General features: G+C 48.4%; 1 protein-coding gene across 2 annotated transcripts in view; it reads left to right on the forward strand.

The window, feature by feature from the left end:
- Positions 1 to 22,186, forward strand: part of LOC142559880 (osmotic avoidance abnormal protein 3-like) — a 62,650-nt gene that overhangs the window by 32,094 nt on the left and 8,370 nt on the right. For both annotated transcript variants that reach the window (XM_075671567.1, XM_075671566.1), the window contains exons 2-12: positions 7,516 to 7,597; positions 10,252 to 10,407; positions 12,458 to 12,743; positions 14,663 to 14,890; positions 16,201 to 16,614; positions 17,699 to 17,742; positions 17,816 to 17,974; positions 18,479 to 18,600; positions 18,945 to 18,989; positions 21,493 to 21,608; positions 21,762 to 21,871. In XM_075671567.1, the coding sequence (XP_075527682.1) occupies positions 7,523 to 7,597; positions 10,252 to 10,407; positions 12,458 to 12,743; positions 14,663 to 14,890; positions 16,201 to 16,614; positions 17,699 to 17,742; positions 17,816 to 17,974; positions 18,479 to 18,600; positions 18,945 to 18,989; positions 21,493 to 21,608; positions 21,762 to 21,871 (1,755 nt within the window). In that variant the 5' untranslated portion in view covers positions 7,516 to 7,522. The remainder of the gene's footprint in view (positions 1 to 7,515; positions 7,598 to 10,251; positions 10,408 to 12,457; positions 12,744 to 14,662; positions 14,891 to 16,200; positions 16,615 to 17,698; positions 17,743 to 17,815; positions 17,975 to 18,478; positions 18,601 to 18,944; positions 18,990 to 21,492; positions 21,609 to 21,761; positions 21,872 to 22,186) is intronic.

Here is a 22,186-nt window from a genome sequence, read left to right on the forward strand (position 1 = left end):
GATATAGGATTGTTTCCCGAACATACACCTGCCAATCGACGAAGTGCGTTGATTCTTTGCACTGATGCAGCCACAACACTTTCGACCGCACCACGCCATAGTAGCTTGTTGTCGATGGTGACGCCCAGGAATCGAACATTAGTTGCACGAAGTATTGAATGCCCTCTGATATTCAGAGTCAGACTTGTTGACTTGCGTCTCACTCCCGGGAAAAGCATGAAGGCAGATTTTTCTGCTGATAAAGATAGGCCAAGCGTCGATAAGTGGCGATCGATAGTGGAGATTGCGGCCTGGGCTATCCGGGCAAAACGTTTGTGTTGGTACCCCGAGATCGAAATGCAGATGTCATCTGCGTAGATGGACATTTTAACTGCCGTCCGACCTACTTTCAGGGCATCTGGAAGGCTAGCCATGGCAACGTTAAAAAGCAAGGGGGATAGGACACTTCCTTGTGGGACGCCGAGGGAAATTCGTCGCTTGACACTCATTATACTTCCCAGCTTAACTTGTACACATCGATCACTGAGAAATTCATGGACGAATCGTAGAGCATTTCCAGAGACGTCCATGGCTCGGAGTCCGTTGATGATGCCTGTATGAAGCACACAGCCGTATGCCTTGGCAACGTCCATAAATATGGCGAGTGTGGAAAGGCCGTCTACGCGATGGTGCTCGATATGGCTTAGATCCAAGACACTGTCCTGGGCACTCAACCGTGGACGAAATCCGGTCCTACATGATGGCAGTCTATTTCCTTGCTCAAGATACCATGTTAACCTCGTACATATTAGTCTTTCCATCAACTTTGATACGCATGATGTTAGCGATACTGGCCGATATGAGGTGAGGTTTGCAGGATCCTTTCCGGACTTGAGCACTGGCACCACCCATGCTGTCTTCCACGCTTCTGGGATCTCTCCTGTGCTCCAGACGTGATTAAATATGTCCGGAAGTGCTCGTTTTCGTTCATATGGCAGATTTGTCAGCATCTGATTGCTGATCGAATCGGGACCCACAGCACAGCGTCTTCTTAATTTGCTAAGCGCCAAATCCAACTCACGAAAGGTGAACGGCGTATCCATGGTATGGAATGCTTCAGACAAGAGAGGGTTCGATACTCCTGCTGATCTGCCAGATGTGTATACGTCTGCAAAATCTTCTGCAAGGGTTTGCAAATCTTTTCCTTGCTTTAAAGCAAGTGCTTCGAATGGCCTGTGTAGGCGAATCTTTCCGGATAGGCTATGCATTACTCCCCATATCCTTGTCATGGGAGTAAACGCCGATGAACTCTCACAGAAAGCAGCCCATTGCACTCGTCTTAACCTTATTGTGTGACGACGGATGACAGCGTTTATCCTGTTGTATTCAGTTTTCGCAGATGGATTTCCCGTTTTTCTCATTAGTTTTCGCTCCGCTCTCCTACGCGCTGCGCAGAGGTTCTTTAGTTTCAAATCAGGAGTAGGGAAATGATCTGGCAGTTTCAAAATTGAGGTAGCCACTCTTTTGCTCCGCAGCATATCTGCGAACAGCTCACCAGGGGATTCGTCCAACGCTTCTCTGTATGTGTCCCAGCGGGTCACAGCACAGAATTGTCGCCCAACAGTGTGAAATCCGGTGATGTTGGTGAAGATCGGAAAGTGATCACTGCCCATCCTGTCTGGTGCCGTTGTTGACGATACGACAAGGTCTGTAGACTGGATCACGAGGTCTATGGCACTCCATGAATCTGGTGGTCTGAAGAAAGTCGGTTTGCCATCGTTCGCGATACACAAGTCAGCAGCTTCCGCTGCTGTGACTAGTTCCTTGCCTCGGGAATCTGCAGTCTTATCTCCCCAAAGCGAATGATGTGCGTTAAAGTCGCCACAGATTATTATAGGAGAGGGGCAACGAATGCAAAGGTCCTTTATGAACGCCTCCATGGAGACCTTCCTGCGCGGACTTATGTACACCGACACCACACTGAGTTTTCGTTTTCCTAGGCACACTTGCACAGCGGCGACTTCCAAGAAGGTAGAACAAAGGTCTTGCACTGGTGAGGTGACGTGAGGTATTTCTCGCCTGATGTCTATCATCGCACTTCCATTTGCAAATGATGGTATACTCGGATTTCCATGTCTGATGTACCCTGGGATCGTCCTTCCATTTGGGAGACCGGCCTCCGAGAGGGCTAGAATTGGTATAGGTATGTCTCGAAGAAAAAGGCTGAGTTCAGAAAGACGCTGTAGAATACCGGCGCAGTTCCATTGCATTATTAAGGGCACTTTTGGACGACGGAATGGACCAAGTGGGCGAGACATTGCCATTATGCTACTGAGTGTATGTGGAAGTAGATCACAGTATTACTGACTCAAGAGCCAGCACTGCTTCCAGCATATCCTTCGTTGAACTATCAGGCATCGTCGCGACGTGGGAACGTAGTGCCGTGAACAAAGCGCGTATCACATGCTGGCAGTTTTCCTGCTGACTGTTGCCAAGTGGTACTTGAGGTCGGTTTACTGCAGCCGCATAGGTGCGTTTTTCGGACTCTTTTCGAACAGGTTTCTCAGCCGCTGTGACCGTTTGCGTTGGCTCAATAACTTCGTTTACCGGTGTGAGACGCGAGAAATGTGATGCGTACTCTGTTTCCAAACCAGTTAGTTGTGGCGCTCTGGACGTCTTCTTCGTGTTCGATGGTGCGCTTGCACTCTTTGGACCCAGAACAAACAACTTATTTCTTCGCTGAGCAGCTGTCCGCGCAGGACATCGACCGTAGCTAGCAGGATGGTCACCGCCGCAATTTGCACACACAAAGTTGTGTTTACTTGCACACGTCTTAAAAGTCATGAGGTCCCCCACAGCGCTTGCACCTCTGTTCCCCACGACAGTACTTAGCGATATGTCCGAAGCGCTGACACTTAAAACAGCGTGGTGGTGTCTCCACGTAGTCGACAAGCTCGTGTCTGGTGAAACCAAGGTTGATCTTCTCCGGGCGTTCAGAATTTGGAGCAAATGTGAGAACCACCGAGTTAGTGCGCCTTGACTCCCATTCAGATGACGATGTTTGGGCCCGACGGATGATTCTTCTTGCGTGGAATACTCCCTGAGGTCTCAGGTAGGTGAGCAGCTCTTCATCCGAGTACCATTTAGGGACTCCTCTAACAATGCACGTGTTTTTCGTATGACTGTGTGGGACACGGGCAGATATGACTATGCCGCCGATAATCTTTGTCTCTAGAAGGACGTTGGCTTGTCCTTCTGTCTCTATATCTAAGAGCAATGCTTCCTGTGCTGTGAAGTGGCTCTTCACTGGTGCTCCACCGAGAATCGTTTCAAGCTCAGAATACAGGACAATAGGGTTTACTTGCCTTAAATCATCTCGTTCGGATGTTGCAGGGATTAACACTGGAATGCCCTCCGCCCTGTCTTTACGATGGCGCACAATTCGGAAACCACCCTAGTCCATGTCTAGGTCTGAATGGTTCGCCACGTTGTTGTCCTCGATGATAGTGGACTCGTCTTCAGATTCACCAGTGTCTTGTCGCTTGCAGTCAGGCTGGCTTGTACAAACCAGCTGGCGTTTCTGACCCGGTGTCAGCCCTTGGGAGGTCATGGCGGGGTGCTCGTCGGTGCCAGCTTGGTTCCTTCTAGCACCTTGTGAGGCGGCGGGTGGCGCAGCACCCGTCGGTCTCCGATACGGAAGGTACCTTTTCGAGTCGACAGACGTCTTGAATCGTTCTGAGCAGTAATATTACTAGAAAATAACGATAAATGGTAGGCAGAGCTACTCAGACAGGCTAGCAGCAGGTTCGTCGTCTTCTTCTAAGTGCCTCAAGTGGCCAGTCGCGTGGCAATTTTTCGCAAGCAAGCACGCAAGCATAAGCTTGCGTGCGATCAGCCTGTGAACTGATGTGAGTTCGGACCTCCTGGTGCGAAACACGCGAGAACGCTTAGTCAGATACAGTGGCATCACCAAGCACTACCAGCTAGACAGGCGGATATTGTTCCCACCTCATGCCAAACTGAAACGTCGTCAGGCAGTCGTCTGGCGACAATTGCAGACACACACCTTCCCCAGTTCAGTGCGTTTGCGGCAAATTTTCCCCGCGCAATACCTGAGTGCTGTTTTCAATTTATGTCAGGCAACTAGAGCGACGCTCTCGCACATGTTGTGGGAGTGTCCTGTTATTGCAGCTAAAATGGCAGTAGGTTCGGAGGATCTTGCGTCGAAGTGGGGAAGGGGGTGGGGGGGCACCGCTCTGCGCGGCTGCGCCCTCAAGATGCACGCGTGCGCAGTAAGTACAGCGGGCCCGAGACGCGTCGAGGCTCAGGCCTCGAGGACCTGAGCCCGGGTCCTTAAACTCTGCCGGATTTTCAATAAATGTGTTTCCATCCATCCATGTGAACTACGCGAGGTCCATTCGATGCACTGAAACATGTTATGAAGCTTGCAAAGCCGATGTTGGGAGGTGCTGATCGGGAATACTGTACTCGGATCGTCAGCGATGCTGCAATTTGCACTTCCAGTCGGCAGCGTGTTAAATCAGCTACGTTTTTAATGTAAGATGGGTTTTGCGTCTAGAAGTTTCCTGGTTTCAAACGATCGAATACGGAAATGTGTATTGTAGCTGACATCACTGTATGCGCGCAAAGTTTAATAACTACCAAAGACTCAAATTAAGTCTGCCGAAGAGTTGGCTTTGGGCTCAGTGGCACAGCGCCATCTAGCAAAAAACTTTCAAATTATTAAACGTGCCATTTTTCTTGCTTCTCTCACTTCGCGCACCTCTTGCACCGCAGTTTTCGCGCTTCCGCCGAATATAAATGTGCCGACTTGGCCCTCACCGTCGACGTTACTTTTTTTAACGGCACACCATTAAGTGAACCTTCGCCGCTCACAATGCCGCCGCCGTATATTTAGCACCTTGAGAGAATCGGAGCGCCAGTGACCCCAGTGGGCCGGCCGCTTCTTCGGCTCGCGTGAGGGGGCGGCCGCATCGGATCGCGCACGCCAGCAGCCCGACGCACGCTGCGTGGCTCCTCCTCGACGGGGGGTCCTCGGGCTGTGATCGATGCCGGCACGGCTCCTTGGGAGCTGCGCGTACCCGTTATTCATGCGGCGCACGCGGCCGCCACCTGTGGTCGTGGTCGTCCTGGAAACGCGTGCCAAGGCCAGCCCGAGAAACGCGTCACCGCGGTCACGGCGGAGAGCAGAAGGGGGACAGGCGATGACAATCGCCGCTAGACCTGTCAGTCCGCTATTTATTGGCTTCTCGGGGGGCCATTCTCTCCCTTCGTCCCGGACTCTTTTTCATTGCGAACCGCTTCTTTGTTGCGTGTCTCGGGAACGCATTGAAGGGACAGCTGCGAGCCGGCGGTGACCGCCCCGCACTAAAGCCGTGCGGCGTTTCGAAACCTCTGGCGATCCTAAACTGCGAGGGAATAAAGTGGTTAAACTGCTGGCGTGCAGGAAGGGGTCGCGATCGCCGAGAGTGTCACATATCATTTGTCTAGCGATAGTGGTAGGTAAGCACGCGACAGATGATTTCGCGAGCAAACGTTACAGGCGAACCACTTCGTTAAGTCCGTCCACTGTTGGATGGCGCTGCACGGTTTTGGAGTGACGTAAATTAAGGCACGAAACAGGGGCCTCTGCAAGGACCAGCGGAAAACTAAAGGTCGCGCCATGGTGGGCCCCTCTCCGAGACAGAACAGCGCATGAAAAGTGCGGACGTTGACAACACTTAGGTACGGGTGAAGGGACAATGGACAACCCAGAAAATAGACACTGTAGGCAGAGAAGCGTCCTGCTTCCGCTGGCATGTATGCTATTATACTGTGTTGTTTTGTGCTTGTTTTCATTTTTCTAAAAGACTCAAAATCACGCTAGCTAAGTAGATGCTCTGGTCAACTTTGAAATTCGCGCTGGAATGGTAATCGCACTGAAGCGGTAGCTTCCGCCGTTTATTAGTGCAATGGGCAGACGGCTGCAATCTATCGAATGACTGCCATTGTTTGGCACAGGACAATGCCTGGTCACAAACCGTGCCTCCGAGGGGAATGAAAGAAAGTTACTTGCCTGAAAAAAGATGTTGCCAGGAAACGTTAGCTGCACTTTACGACTCATTACTGCGGCCTTCTCTGAGGCGAAAACAACGAACAAAGTCTGGCAGATCTGTCATGAATTGTAAACTTGAACAATGAGCGCGAGTGCTGCTCCGTTTTTCGGGATGAGCTTGTCTCACGCCTTTAAGCTGCGCTATAGTCTCTGAAAAAAAAAAGAATCGTAAAAGGGAAATTTCTTTGATGTCCTTTTTCTCTTTCTCGTTATCTTCAGATTGAACAAGAAGTAATATGTGCATCTACTATCGTTATTTTGCCTTTCTTCAGGAACAAGGCATTCCTGGGGTTAACTTCCCCGATTTTGTAGCTTTAAATCGAACTGTATTATGTGGTAGAAGACTCGAGGATCATTTCTTGTAGGCCAGGTTGAACATTAGAATTGTGTGTGATGCTTTGAGACTGCACATGTACATTGCGGTGTACTTTCCATGTCTTCTGCTGTTGCGAAAAAAAGTGTGACGGGGCGCTCGCGTGGCGTCATGTTTAGCTTAATTGTACCATAATGGACAGTGGCAGTGGCAGTTGGATTAATATATAGGCGTCGCTGCAAGCATGTATGCAGTAATCTCAAACGTACTGCGGAGACATTGCTCAGTGTACTGCAGAGCTGCGTGTTCCTATGCAGCACCACATCCTACTGCTAAGCGGGTGTATGTGACGCGACGTCGCCTTTTGGTGTTCCACTGAATGTGTGTTTCGACGGCAGAGCAAGGGAAAATGAATTGCTGGTTGATCCAACGGCCAGTAGAAAACACGAGCTCGTTTCGAATCGATCTGTGACAATGTCTCTGTTACGAAGCGATAGAAAAGAAAATAATTTTAGATCGACCAATGAAATTCGCCAGCATATATATAGATTACCCTTTTCGGTCTCTCTCGGCGCTTGTTTGGCACAAAAGAAAGGTGACGCTTAGCGAAGATTTTGCAGCTGAAGGCTGAGCGTCCGTTTCTCAGCTTCTCCCGCGCTCGAACAGTGGGAGCGCTGAGATTCACGTAGCACTAACATTTCGTAGGTCTTACTTTTTAGATTCTTGTGTCCATTTTCTGTACGAAAAGTCCATTTTCTCTAAGGTTCTGTGCAACTTGCATGCATGCTGTGCCCCCCCCCCCCCGTTTTTTTTTTACTAGCAATGAATGATGAAATACATTTGTTCGATTGTTCCTGCGGACCTGTCTCGAGAACTCGAAGCTTAAATCGGCACTTATTTTCCGCTACAACCTGGCTCCCTCGCATAGTAACTCAGCTTTTTTCCCGTAACGCTATTGCAGGTGTAACCTAAGTTTAGCTCGACTTATATTTTGTATTTGTTGTCGCTTTAGGCATCTCCAGAGCCAGGGTCGGGCTCAAATTTTCCATGCAACCAGCGAGCACCGTCGTGCCCGCGACCCTCATCTGACCCGTCGCTCTGCTTTCAGGGCAGCCATGACGCAGGAAAGCGTGAAGGTCGTGGTTCGGTGCAGGCCGATGAATGCCAAGGAACGGGAGCAGAAGTGTCAGGTGAGTGGCCGTACTCCGCTCATGCTGCCGAGTCCGTGCTCCCTTGCGCCGTTTTATCAATGCAGCTGTGTTTGCGGAGGGAAAGCTAGGAGTAGACGCACGCAGCGCTGACTTTCAACAAATTTTCTTACTTAAAAAAAATCGCAGCCATACCACTCGGTGAATGTGACCTGCCAGCGGCCTACCAAAGCTCACCACTGCGCGTAAAAGTTTACATTTTTGGGGGATTTTCACTTCCGCGTCTGTAGACTACTCTGCGAATACGCACAATCGCTGCTATTAGCGGCTCAGCCTGGCGAGGTGTCCAAATTTAAACGCGCCAAGCGTCTCGAGACGCTGGCTTGCCCGCAAGAGATTCGTAAGGGCATTCTATGCCGCTTGTCGATGCGTGCGTCCGTGGCGTAAAGAAAGAAAAATAGACGTCCGTGGCGTAATGGTTTCTATGTCGGGCTTCTGTGCTAGAGGTCCTGTGCTCGAGTCCTGCCGTGGATAATTTTAGTAATGTTTAATTATTTATGACACGGTACTTACTTGAAAATGACGAATTTACAAAGCCGAAGAGACGTTTAAAGCACGAAGTTTAGGCAAATCAATGTACTTCCCATAATTACCATGCTGGATGAACCGCCCCGATTGCAGATCCCGTAGACAGTAGGGCTATTTTCTGTTTCTTTTTACCTACACTTGGTGTAGGCTCGTGTAGATGAGTGTAGTGCAGGGCAGAGAATATGACGTCGTGTGCTGCACTTGGCTCGCTGGGCTGTAGATGGTCGGAGCAGACAGCGCGTCGTCTTCTGCATCAGCAGGTAAAAAGCGCCCGACTCCGGACTTTGCCTGACTTCGCACTTACTGGCTGCGTATACGCCTTTGCCTGACATTAAACGCCAATGTACGAGCTTCATTTCATCGACAAATCTAGACTAACTGCAGCGAAGCACATCGCGAATGCGCAGTGCACGAAGATAACTTCTCAATGCCTGCAATACAGCGCGGAGTCTGAAACAGCAAGCACCATCCGTAAGATAATTCTGTCTTTCTTGGAAGATTAGCTCACCTTCCTCTGTGACACATGGTCATGCCAGCACTTAAAAACAGTCTTTGCAGCGAATATCCACTATCGCCGCTATATCAGTGCCGGCAGTCACTGCACTAGCTACACTCGTGTAGCCAGTGTAGGTAAAAAGTAGCCCTACTGGCGCCAGAGTTCCCTCGAGATGAACTTATGTATTGGGTGGTTTTTAGCATTCCTCTTGCTACGCCAGATGTCGGTACATGCCTTACTGGTTTGCTTTGCCTCCTCACAGACGCCGTGGTTGTTTTGAGGCACGGACATTGAAAAATGTATGGGAGGGTAGACGTATATACAGTTCTGCTGTAAAAGTAATGTCAGCCCTGTGTGCGTCTGCACCTCTACGTCATGTCTTGCTCGCACTGTACATGTTCCCTTGAATGTCGTTAAGGTCATGTCCATACAAGTATAATACGCGAAATCGCAAGCTATTTGCACTTCTGCAGATATTACTTCGTTCATAATAGGGGTGTTATTGGGTGAGTTTGTTCCTATATAAAATAAGAAAAAATTGTACGAGAACATTGTCACCGGCAAGACAGCAAAGACAGAATATTACCTTGAGTACCTGTGCTGTTCTGTCTTGTCCGTCTCTTTTTTTTGCGCTCTTTTAATTCATTTTGCTTTACTCGGTGTTCCTTGCGCGCAACGCCACTATTGAGTACCGACGGCTCATCAATGTATTGTCCACTGTCTCACTAAGAGCTCTTCCCCCCCCCCCCCCACGCACGCACACACATCTTTATTTTTAACTCACTCGCGCTTCATGTTCCCTCGACGGTGAGGCGTAAATAATCACGGCACTCATGGGAGTCCGCTAAGGGCGTGACAGTTGCGCTATTTCCCAGTTCAGCTTCTGTTTTCTTTGTGAAGTTGACTGTAACTTATTACACTGCAAAAATTGGCAGCGTCAGCTTTTTGCATGTCTTAGAGTTTGTACTACTCCTATAGCGGGCTTTAGGTTTTGCATTACGATCAGCCGTCTGACTCTTTCGGTTAAAGATTTGCTCTAATTTTTATAATTACTACCTCTAAATAATTTTAATTGTATGCTGCTGTAGCAAAAGATTCTAACAAAATCGCTTAATTATCGCTCTTTCTGTATGTCTAAAGAATCTCGGACGCATATTATAAAACACTCTGCGCAGCTACAGGGGTACCATCGTAGGTCGCTCTTCCTTCTTAGCTGCATGGCTGCATTTCACGTCCACATTCATTTCACCCAGGTAGCTCTTGCTCTTCTCGTCGAACAGGCATTTGACCTGAGTTCCAAATTCTTTTCGACATATGCATAAGAAGAAACTCGGCGAGAAATCCTACAGCGCATTTGGCATACTCTTTTGCGTCGCGAAACTGCGTTCATGCAAGGTGCTTGGTGCACTCGATCGATGTGCAACAAAGCTTTGAGTATTTATTCGTGTGCACGTGAACAATTGCGGAACGTCTTTCGCTTGATTCACGTGACAAAGAACGTGGCATCAATCTTGGTACGCATGAATCAAATCCAAACTGGAGAGCATCACGCTGTGCATGAGTGTATGAATGGCCTCCGCGACACATGGAGCTAACCTGTGACATCACGCAGAACGTGGTTCGGATCGACTGCGTGGCCGGCCAGTGTACGCTGACGAACCCGGCGGACCGGTCGGCCCCGGCCAAGACCTTCTGCTTCGATGGGGCCTACGATCCCAGCTCGACCACCGAGCAGATCTACGACGACATCGTCTACCCCATCGTCGAGGCAAGTGGCCAGCTTGTGATCTGCGTGATGGCTCGATTACGCATGCGCAACAGCGTTCAGTGCCTGACGTATGCACGGCACGAATGACAGACGCCTGCTGCGAAAAACGCTGCGAAAAAGTTGAAGAAAAAATATTTCGCAGTTGACCTGCTATCAATAAAATACTTTTTGTGCATCTATGTTGATAACGGCAGTTAGAATCGGTTTTTGTTTGACGCGAGATAGGCTGGCACCTTTGGCCGCCGGCCGCTTGAACGAGAACAACGATATGCGTAGTGATACGCCCGGCTCTCCGAGTGTCAGCCATTATTGAAAAAACACCGTTTTGTCAAGGCCTCTCTTGTAAACTTCGTGATATGAGAGAAAGCTTTATTGTTGGAAAGGTGGAGAGGTCAAAGTGGTAATTGAACTGATATAGTGCATATGGATGGATACTTTCTCTTTGACACGCAGAAAATTTTCACCGGTACCCATGCACAATCTCGCGAGCATATCAAAAACAATATATATATATATATATATATATATATATATATATATATATATATATATATATATATATATATATATGTGTGTGTGTGTGTGTGTGTGTGTGTGTGTGTGTGTGTGTGTGTGTTATGAATTGGCGGTCTTGAAGTGTGGGATTGCTGTGATGACGTTCGCATGAATATGGTTCCACGTATTGGCGATTTGTGTGAAAGAGGAAATAATGCGCATATTTGCACGAGCATTTGAAATCTCTGGCGGTCGGACGTCCGATAGGTTTGCATGACAGGGCTGTTAGGTGGCAGAACATAAATTTTCTAAGAAAAAGCAGAGTTAAGATATTATACAGCGTAAAAATGGGCAGAGTTTTTATACGTAATATGCAGGCTTAGCCTGTACATGCTGAATTAACGCAGTCTTGAATGTGCCCGCAAACGTCGCAAACACCCGCAACGTACTTGCACAAAGTTGGCATCTCTGCAATAACAGGCAGTATGAGGAGGAGCCCACTTCTGTCATTCATCGACATCGCAGTCGACTAGTGCAGGCCGCTACTTGTAGAAGCAAACTTTCGAGGAATCTGCGCGCACGCTGGGACTTCTTTCGAGCCACGGTGAACGCACCATCTAAACACTATGCCTGCAATTCTAGTGACGACATGGCTGTGTTCCCGTGCGTTACTGCTATAGTAATTGCTAAGCGAATCAAGTTTAGACGTAAGTGGCTTCATTTAGCGAGGCGATGCTCCGTTTAGTTCGTTGATGTTTTCGTACGTTGCAGACCTAGTTTACGTGCCCTACGAGTTTAAGCTATTCTTAACGCAGCTTCGTGTCCGCTAATGACGTAATTCCGGGGCACGCCCGACGAAACGTACGACGGGGTCCTTAAATGTGCCTACGAAATGCTCACGAGCATGTTTCGGCTAGAAAGTGAGAGCACGGTTTAACCTCTACGTGTAAAGCTAGAAAGAACCAACATGCCTGTCAGCTGCCTTCCATGGCCGCTGCGCAGACAGCTGCGTACACAGCCGGCGCATCAGTCGCGCCAGTGCATTGGGCTCAGCAGCTGGCCGAGCGAGGATGTTGTAGGGTGTTGTAATTTATCTATTTTTGCCTGCTGTGCGACGATGCAGGCGCTCGTCGACCATCCGCCGATGTCGTGTTTTTTGGCAAAATGCGATTTCCAGGATTATTTGGCAGTACCCTGAGTTCGATGCGAAGCGAAACAGAGTGGCTTTAAAGGCCATTGACAGACATAACAGACATAAGAACCACAACACACGTGGCGCTGCTCAGCTTCCCAGTATGACAGACCAACTATCTCGTATTACTGCCTTGGTGGTGATACACACAACTAATGACTAGCCTTATAATTTTCTTGTGTAGGTGCCTCTTTTTCATATTATAAAACCTTTGCACATTGTAAAATCCGTGTTTGCATAAACATATAGTGCTACTCCTGTGTCCCTTTGTTTCCGTCGCTTGTGTACTCGACCAGTGCAACGTACTGAGCGTCACTGTATCGCATTCGAGGCGCTACGAGTGATCCCCTTGATGCGTCGCAGAGCGTGAGCGAGGGCTACAACGGCACCGTGTTCGCGTACGGCCAAACGGGATGCGGCAAGTCGTTCTCCATGCAAGGCACGCCGCGGGTGCCTCAGCAGAAGGGCATCATCCCGCGTTCCTTCGAACACGTGTTCGAGGCCATCGCGGCGGCTGACTCGTCCAAGTACCTGGTGCACGCCTCCTACCTCGAGATTTACAACGAGGACGTACGGGACCTGCTGGCCGAGGACACGCGCAGAAGGCTGGACCTCAAGGAACATCCGGACAAGGGCGTCTACGTGCCCGGTAAGTGCTCCGCGACGCCACATCGTCAGATAGCCGAAAAAACTGTTGATCCTTTTCTTTTTTTGTCGAAATGTGCGAAATACATCGAGTGTAAGGAAATTTAATTAAAGGGGAAAAGGGAAAGATTGTTTTTCGGGAACTTTGTCAGCAATAGGTTTGTTAGCTTTTGGGAAACACCAGACAGAACACAGAAAGCGAGCTTCGCCTCAAGTTACCCATAGATTCTTCTATAACTTGTACAAACAGTTTTCGTAAAGTGTATCAAGCTGGAGTACACCGCATTTTCTCTACATTATTTGTTTGGCGCACTGCAGCCGTGGACCACGTAGTGTGCCAGTGCGCAGCCGTGGATTTTGCATCGGTATTTCTCTGATCATGTTGTTGTGTTCTGAACTCGTGGCTGATACCCACTGTGGGGGAGCAGCCTCGAATCTGGTATTATATAAAAGAAAGCGCGTTGCGCACCAAACTTGTTTGTCGTCTTATGTGCCTGTTCTAATCCAACAAATGGCGCCTGTTACCCATCATTCAGTATTGGCCGAGGACATATAGCCGAGAACTCAGAGTTCAAAACCAAAACTCACCAAGAAAAAAGTTTTTTTATGGTTTGTTGCAACTATCGTCCATAAAGAATTACAGGCAGCAGACAGAACTCCGAACAGAACACGAGGTATGCTTGACGAGACCCTGACACCGGAATTTAACCTAACAATTTACCGTTCGATGAGAAGAGTCACGAAGGAACACATTCATAATCAAACCTCAATGAAGACACATTTATCACAATAATTTAGGAACTCTTTGTAGACATTCTGTACACTACTCGTGGCTCATGCTTTCTCTATAAGCTTTCTGTACGTACCTTACGAAGGTTGAATGTATAATTTCCACATGTTTACGTAATGTGCAGTCACACAGTCTTCATAGATGTCGAGACCTGCAATGCTAAAAGTATCGACGAACTTTTGAAAAGCCTTTTGTGTGTAAAATTGGCAAACTTATTTCGTGAGCCGTTATTACAATGCTTGCAGTCTCTTGAAGTGTAGCCTTTTCAGTCACAAATTGTGTCCTAGTGTTCATAAGCCATCCAAATTGATATATTTGCTGGAAATATGGCGCCAAATTGGTGCCAAATCTGTAGAAAATATTTGGACATTAGCACAAATGTTGTCACGTTTTCAACTGTGTAATGGTTGTTAGCCGGTGAAAAATGGTAAGCCCCCCCCCCCCCAAAAAAAAAAAAGCAAGAAACAAAGCAACCAATGTACGTGTCAATATATATGTCATATCGAGATAATTGTCATAATTTAAAAATAAGTTGATTACAGACATTGACAGCTTATAAGTGATGTGCTATATATTGAAACAAGCTGAAGTACTTGTTACAATTAGTTGCACTTGATTGTTGAGTGAAGTGCCTTCTGATGCAAGAAAGAACACTGACAACAGGGGTACAGAACAACACATCGATCTTCTCGTCAAACTTAGTAGTGCCGCTCCTAAAATGCTGTCGTTTTGCATTACTGTCCGTACTGAAGCGACTTTAGTTTCTTTTTTTTTTCTTTGTGAGCAGAGGGTCACGTTTACGTTGAGCGTTAGGTTCAATATTTTTATCTAGGTGACACTACAGTCGAACAGTGTACAACGAAACTTAGTCATGAATTCTTTGTAATCGAACGCGCGAAACTTACTGAGTGATACTTGCTTAAATTAACTCGCTCATAACAAACTGGGCGTTGGATATATAGAACTCTGGGCATCCGCTGGTAGCATCGCCAATCCCTTGTGTGTGAAGTGTCGCCTCTCCCGACGCTTCAGAACGCGCGGAATGTCGGGAAATTCAAAAGTTTCGTGTCCATACGGAGATTGAAATGTGTAGCGCCACATTCAGCGCGTCTCCGCGTGCGCTGGGCGTGCAGGCCTGTCTCTCGTGCCGGTGCACGACGTGGCATCGTGCGAGTCGGTGATGGAGCGTGGCTGGCGCAACCGCTCGGTGGGAGCGACGCTAATGAACGCAGACTCGTCGCGTAGCCACTCCATCTTCACCATCCATCTGGAGCAGATGGAGCTCAACGCCCGCAACAACATACGGACAGGGAAGCTCAATCTCGTCGATCTGGCTGGCAGCGAGCGACAGACGAAGACTGGTGAGCGCGTACCCCGTTGTGAGAGGACAGTGGTTCCCATGTGACGGGCACATGTGTCACGAAGGCGTTGTTGTTTTGTTTGAGGGTACGTTCCGCCGGAATTTGCTCCGCCCGGGCACCAGTGTAGTGCTTCAGTCGGTCTTACAACGTGTAATTTATGCGCATAACGCTCAACAATTTATGTTCAACAGAGAGAGAGAAAAAAAAAGATTATTTTATTTCTGTTCCCTGTCGGAAGATTTCAAACTACGTTTTTAGAAGACGTTATTGAAAACTCGCTTTCAATAAACTTAACACGTATAACTTCGTACAGCTCAATACAGGTTCGCAACATATTTATGGCTCATCGGTATAGTGCCACAATGCAATTATCGTAAATAAGCAGAAACACTACCACAAGGAATGAATAAAGAATTCAACGTTTATTGGCCGACTTTTGTCCCAAGAGCAATGCACTAACTCGTCGGCGATGATCGTGAAACAGGCACAATAGCAGCTGACAAATTGCATCAGGAAGCGGCTCTCCACGGGCCGCTATTTTTTACATCAAGCAGAAATTTTCTGACGAGTCTCATGTAGCACAGCGAACGTTCATAAAAAAGTTGGAAGCGTCGAGTTGACGACGCATTCAGCCATACGATAGTAGCAAAGGGTCGAGTAAGCGTGTTAATGCGGGGTGGTAATGGGACCAATTGCGCGTCGAGACGTTATAAGATAGGAATGCGCACCGGCAGGGATAAGAAAACAAAACAAATAAAACTCGTAACTTGGGAACATGTCGAATACTATCTTAACATGTGATCCGATGATGCGAACTGCGGCAGTTGGTGCCGTGGGTAGAGGCAATGAAGTAAAAAATGCGGATCCAACGTACACGTTGGATTCTATGTGAGTCCAATCTTTATTGAAGCAGTTAGTTAAATGATATACGAATATAAATGCAGTACTTACAACTATGTTTATTTTTGTCCTATACACCATGTAAGTTCGTGCAATGTTTATATTAATGCATTACCCCGTTCACACGTAGTGCCGAAATGCAAACGGCAAGCTAGGCGGATGCACACTTTGAGACTTCCACAGATCAGTTTCACTAAGGCACTGTATTGTGTCTGTAGATGGAAAACTGGGGATGAGATGTGTGTGCATGGAGAAGTAGGACACATATATATACAAATACATTTAGGGATTGATACATTTCCATTTTCGGATTGGATGCTCCGTGCGCGGAGGAATGGAAGGGTGGCGAGGTACGGCGTCGTAATTTTGGGCGTTGGTTCCGTCCCACGAATGAACCCTGTTCCCACCAGGGGCGAGCGGGGAGCGCCTGCGCGAGGCGACCAAGATCAACCTGTCGCTGTCGGCGCTGGGCAACGTCATCTCGGCGCTGGTGGACGGCCGCAGCAAGCACATCCCTTACCGGGACTCGAAGCTCACGCGGCTGCTGCAGGACTCCCTGGGCGGCAACACGCGCACCCTGATGCTCGCCTGCATCTCGCCGGCCGATGTCAACTACGACGAGACGCTGAGCACGCTACGCTACGCCAGCCGCGCCAAGAACATCCAGAACCGGCCGTGCGTCAACGAGGACCCCAAGGACGCGCTGCTGCGCGAGTACCGTCAGGAGCTGGAGCGACTCAAGCAGCTGCTCTCCGGGGGGTCGTTCATGGCGACGCCATCCGACGCCACGCCGGCCGAGGCAGCCTCTTCCGCGACTCCCGAAGGTGAGCCTTGACACTTCCATCCACACCATGGCAGTTGTGCAGGGAAGCGAGTCCTCGGGAGCATTGTATAACCTGCTGCGGTGGGGTGTGGACATGGAGTGGCGTGACAGGTCCGGGCGCGTGAAGAAGAAAGAGCGATAAGGAAGTCAGCAACGATGACTAAAAAGAAGCAAAAAACAAAACAAGCGAACCACTATACCTATAACCTCTAAATATTTGTTAGGTTCGCCTTCCCTGAGATACGAACAGAAAACCGTGGTCAAGGGGGGCGTGTTTTTAAAAGATGAAAGGAAAAACGCTTCAAATGTTTTCCCAGGAAACTAGGAGTGATGAAGCACAGCAAAATGTTTGAGACCATGGCCAGGGGTTGGGTACAGTAAGTGCAGCCTGCTGGTGCTGGTGGGAAGCTGGTGCTGCGTTAACGAATCAGTTAAAGCGATCTGACATTTACGAGAATGGGGACGAAATGCGTGGAACAAAAGAAGGCTGAACGTCGAAGTACATGAGCATACGTAGACACTGCAAACAGTCAGATAAAAGTAAATCTAGTCTCTTATCGTTCGCGTTTCCTCTACAGTCTCGATTGGATCAAACTCCAATATTTCATTGTCGCTATATGAACTGATGGTGTCTGCTTCGTCGAAATTTGTTGTGGTTATTTTTCTCGTAAAAGACTGCACAAACGTTACCAGAGGGGTAGATGAAAAGCTGACAGGTACCGGTGCTGTCATTTCGCGGCCCTATAGGATATATGCGCGCTGTGTTTCTACCGAATGAGATTAGGCATCTTCGTGCCCTTCTCTGTGTCAGTTCCTGGGATCTAGCGGACCACGGATGTCGAGCTATTTTCGAATATAAATCTCCGTTGATGTTAGTACCGTATAGGAGTTGATATTAAACAGCTCAAGTTAATGCTGTGCCCTGTTCATTGTGCTGGAAGTCGTTTCGAGTGACATTCTACCACAAGGCCGCATCTCCTGGCCTTTATTCATGGCTGAGACAGTGGCATGATATCTGTGGATACGATGACCAAGATTTCTGAGGTGCCTCTTAAAAACCGTATTCTTTTTTCACGCCCCTACAGAACTGCCGGACAGCAACAGCGAAGTGGTAAACCAGCTTAAAAACGTGAGTTTTCCAGGAAGGGTAGTCTTTTGCGAACACAGGCGTGAAATTGGCGTTTCCGTGACGGGCGATGCAGGACTACGAGGCCCAGATGACAGAGCTGCGTAACAAGTACCGCGAGGAACAGGAGAGCCGCGCCAAGCTTATGATGGACGTTGAGAAGATGCGCAGCCAGTTCAAGATGCAGATGCAGCAGGTCGAGCAGAACCAGAGGGAGAAGGACGTATCACAAGAGGCGAGTTGGAAACAACGCCTTCTTTGTGAACGATTGTCTTTCTCCGTTTCGCAGTCTTTCCTGTGCGGCTTTCTCGTTGAGAACATTGCAGAGCAACGACTTAACCGAACCTTAGTGTTTTTGCTGTTTTGTAGCACACGGAAACACGGACCAGAGGTAAAATTTGATTGATCGCGACTAACGTTGTCCCACCTTAAGTTTCTTCTATTTTGAGAGGTACAGCCTGTCAAATATTTAGCTAGCTTATGTAAATGCCGTTTTTCTTTTGCTTTCCAGCGTGTTACAATGGAAAGAACTTGCGAAACAATCGAGGTTGACTCATGCTCATTAAAACTCGTGAAGATAGTATGGGAATTTGTTAGGTTTTTCCTACTGTTAAGGTGCTGGCGTACAGCAAGTGGGTGCTCGTGCGAGTGAGCTTAAGATTGGGCCGGCTGTACCTACCTCGTTACGCTGTCTAGTTAATACCTTGCAGTCTTAGAGAAGCCTTTTGTTTGTGCGCAGGTGAACAACAACCATCTGAAGGTTGACGAGCAGGAGACGGATCGCTGGGCCGAGCCAGTTGCAACTCCCGAGAAGCCCGAGATTCGCGCGCCCAACGCGTCGCCCTGCTTTGGAAACCAAGAGTAAAACCCCTCCCTCATCTCAAGAATGGTAGCCTAGGCAGCTAGGCTTGTGCCTGGTTGTGGTGAAGTTTCACTGCGAAAGAAGTTTATTCGTTCAAGTTTGTTCAAACTTTTATTAATGCCGAGGCGTACTGTGAGATGTTGCCTTTATCGGTCAAGTCCCCGTTTGAGTGGACGCTTTTCATCGTCAAATTGACTTTGTTACAACGAAACATCGTAATGTCGCTTCTCGGACATATTTATTTGGTAGGCCGTGTGTAGTGTAACTCCACTGCACCTGTATAGTTTTCTCGCAATTCTGCACCGTTAGTATAATGGTGACTATTCGTTTTCACTTCATGCAGGGATCCAGCTATCATGGCCCAGATGCAAGCAAAGGCTCTAGAAAGGCATGTTCCCAGCATTCCTAGAACTTTGTACTCTGCTGAAACACAAGCAGCGACTCCGAGGCGCCCTTTATGCAGGCTGCTGCACTTTATGCAATGTGGCTGCTGCTAGGTCTTAGTGCACATTGCACACAGCCGAACATTTGATGAATCGCAAAGTGCTTAAACGTTTAGCATCGTGAGTACATGTACCGCGGCTGCCAAGGCGAGCAGCCAACGCCCATGTGGAAAGTGGTTTTCTTGTACGACTGTTAGTGATAATGATTGAGCGTTTGGAGTTCGATGTATGAAGTTTGGTAGTGCAGTAACCACTGGCATTGCGGGATTGTTCCGCTCATGCGCAACTGTAGCCACGTCTCACTGATCATGCGCGCACGCTGTCATATTGTCGACTGTGAATTCCATTCCGCCACCCGCCGTAGTTGCTTAGTGGCTATGGTGTTGGGCTGCTAAGCGCGAAGTCGCGGGATCGAATCCTGACCGCGGCGGCCGCGTTTCGATGGGGGCGAAAACACCCGTGTGCGTAGTTTTAGGTGCACGTCAAAGAACCTCAGGTGGCCCAATTTTCGGCGTCCCCCACTACGGCGTGCCTCATAATCATATCGTGGTTTTGGCACATAAAACCCCATAATTTAGTTTTGTGAATTCCGTACAACATGGCAACGCTGAAGTCGAAAGCGCTGTCTTTCAATGCGAAAAAACGTCAAGTACGTACACGCGAGTAATAATGCCAAAATAGAACATTCGTGTATAATAAGACAGGTGCAATGGCCTGAATAATTTTAAAAATCGTTGCCTATGTTTAACCAAGCGTAATGTCACACAAGCAAGCCAAAGTGTATGCACTTGATAACTGTTGCTTTCCGTACTGTTGAACCTTCTTCATTCGAACAGCCCCTTTTGCCACACCACGCACAACACGCGCGCAACTTCGTGGCACCCAATAAATAGTGTAATGTTTGTACGCATGCTTGCGGTGCTTCTGTTCCCAGCTTCGTGCTGTGGGCAGGCAGTGGGAAGATATGGCATGCAAACCACGTAGTCACTAGCATTGTAGCACCGATGTTCCTTTCTAAGCCGTGTCGCGTCGGGTGCCTCTCATTATGATGTATTTCGTTATCTCTGTGGTTAGATTGATTGTGATTATGTTGTGATTAGATTTTTCGATCCTTCCATGTATTTGTTCCCTGCATTTGAACTGTTTCTTGTCTGGATGTCCTCGCCTGCAACTCTTTCAGCCTACATACCTAACTTAGAAGTTTTGCCTGGTTGCAGACGCCTCTCGCTTGCTGATGGGTTTTCTGGCATCTTGAATTTTAATGTTTTTTCGTGCTTATCTTGTATTTTCATTTTGTAATGCTCTGACCAAAAGGAGAATAACAAAAGACGATAAAGGCACCTTAATATAGGGACAGCTGCTTAAATCTTGCGCTTGTAGAGTGATCTAAATAATTGCAATACAAATAGAAAACATTCACGAGCTGATTAAATTGTACCACGAGGCCCTACAATCCTGATAGTAGAGATGTTCCCAAAATCTCGCCCAAATTGTGAGAAGACTACTTGTTAGTCCAACGCGAGTGACACAGCGTCCTAGCAAGATCTTGTAGAACGGAGGAGCCTGTGAGGTTAGATGTGGATAGTACGTGCTGAGCACAGTGTTCCTCAACGAAAGCATAGGTTTCTCGAGGGTTCATTAGCGGTAGCGCCGCAAAATTGCTTCTGCAATGAAGATATTGTGATACTTGCCTTAATTTGCGATGTTGTGCTGATATATTCTTGCCTTTTGGTTCGGGATACTGCGAAATTCCATCTATTTAAATGAAAAAATATCCTTGCTCATCATCGCGGAGTCCGCAGAAAATACCCACCACCTCACCCGCAACTTAGCGGGGAAGAGGCCGCCGATTGGCGCAATGTACAGACTGGGGTATTCCCCCCATCTAAAAGTGCTAAAGGTCATGTATCCCACTCGCCATAGGGCAAACTGCCCTTGGTGCGGTGGCATACCTACCTTAACGCATGTAACCCGGGAGTTCATTAAGAGCCCTCATAAGCCTAATAGCAATAGCACAATGGAACAGTGGGAGGCACAGCTCGCCCGTTTTGACTTGGCATTACAAAAGTCCTTAATTAGCCAGGTCAGGCAGGCGGCAGAGGCCAGTGGGGCTTTGGACTGAGGGGCTCCGACCACCCCTCCTTAAAATCTTTTCCTGTCAAATAAAGTAAATGGACGGATGAGAGTCAGGTGGGCCGCTTGGATGTAGTCCAGCTTTTAGCTGGTATACTGGCGCATTGGTGAGCGCAGTGCGGGACAACTCCGCGAGAGGTGCGGTAGATCTGCGAGAGGCAGCTGGTCGAGAGCAGAAAAGAGAAATCTGGTAGAAGGTCCGGAGCCCTCTCCGTTTCCCTTTGCCATGCTTCCGAAGTTTTCCGGGCGCGCTGAAGAAACTGGTCGCGTCTCCAAGACGCGTGCCAAGTGGCTCGCTTGCCGATTTTCGCGCAGGCTGCGCGAATTGCAAGGGAGGATGCTGGGCGGCGAGAAGAAGCACGACGTGGAGCTGAAGGCGAGGCGCGCCAAGCGGAAAAGCATCGCCGAGAAGAGGATCCGCGCATTGGCAGGTGCGGTGGCTGCGTCTCGTTGCTTCGGTGAATAGCTAGCCAGAATTCACCTCGGTGACTCGGGTGCTTGCGTGGTGAGAATAGAATGTTAAAAGCTGTTGGCTGCGGAGGAATAGGTATTACTAGGAGCGTGTCTGCATGCTCTTTTCACAGAGGCCTTGGCCAAGGTCGACGATGAAGAGCGCACCTTGCTGCCAGATTACGACGACATCAACGCGGAGCTCAAGGTCAAGTCCTCGATGATCCGAAAGGCGAAGCGAAAGGTGAGCGCGCTGTGATGCGTGCGATTGTGTCGTCTATGCCGCACTTATTTCTAAATTTGAGCGCTTCAATGAGTCGAAACAGGGACGTACGCGGTTAGCTCATAGAATCAATGCACATACCGAGGAGGGACACGTACGGAGCTTTATTTTCTGAAGATCAAGCACCAGTTTTACATTGCGCATACATAAAATAATGACAAATAACTAAATGAAGTTGCTGTAGGATATTAAGAGAGCACGAACGGTCTCCGTTGCCGATGTTCGCAACATCTCTATTTTGCTATCGTCGTTGCTTTCTTGGTGCCCTTGCTATTC

This window comes from Dermacentor variabilis, chromosome 10, assembly GCF_050947875.1.
Source record: "Dermacentor variabilis isolate Ectoservices chromosome 10, ASM5094787v1, whole genome shotgun sequence".
Lineage (NCBI taxonomy): Eukaryota > Metazoa > Arthropoda > Arachnida > Ixodida > Ixodidae > Dermacentor > Dermacentor variabilis.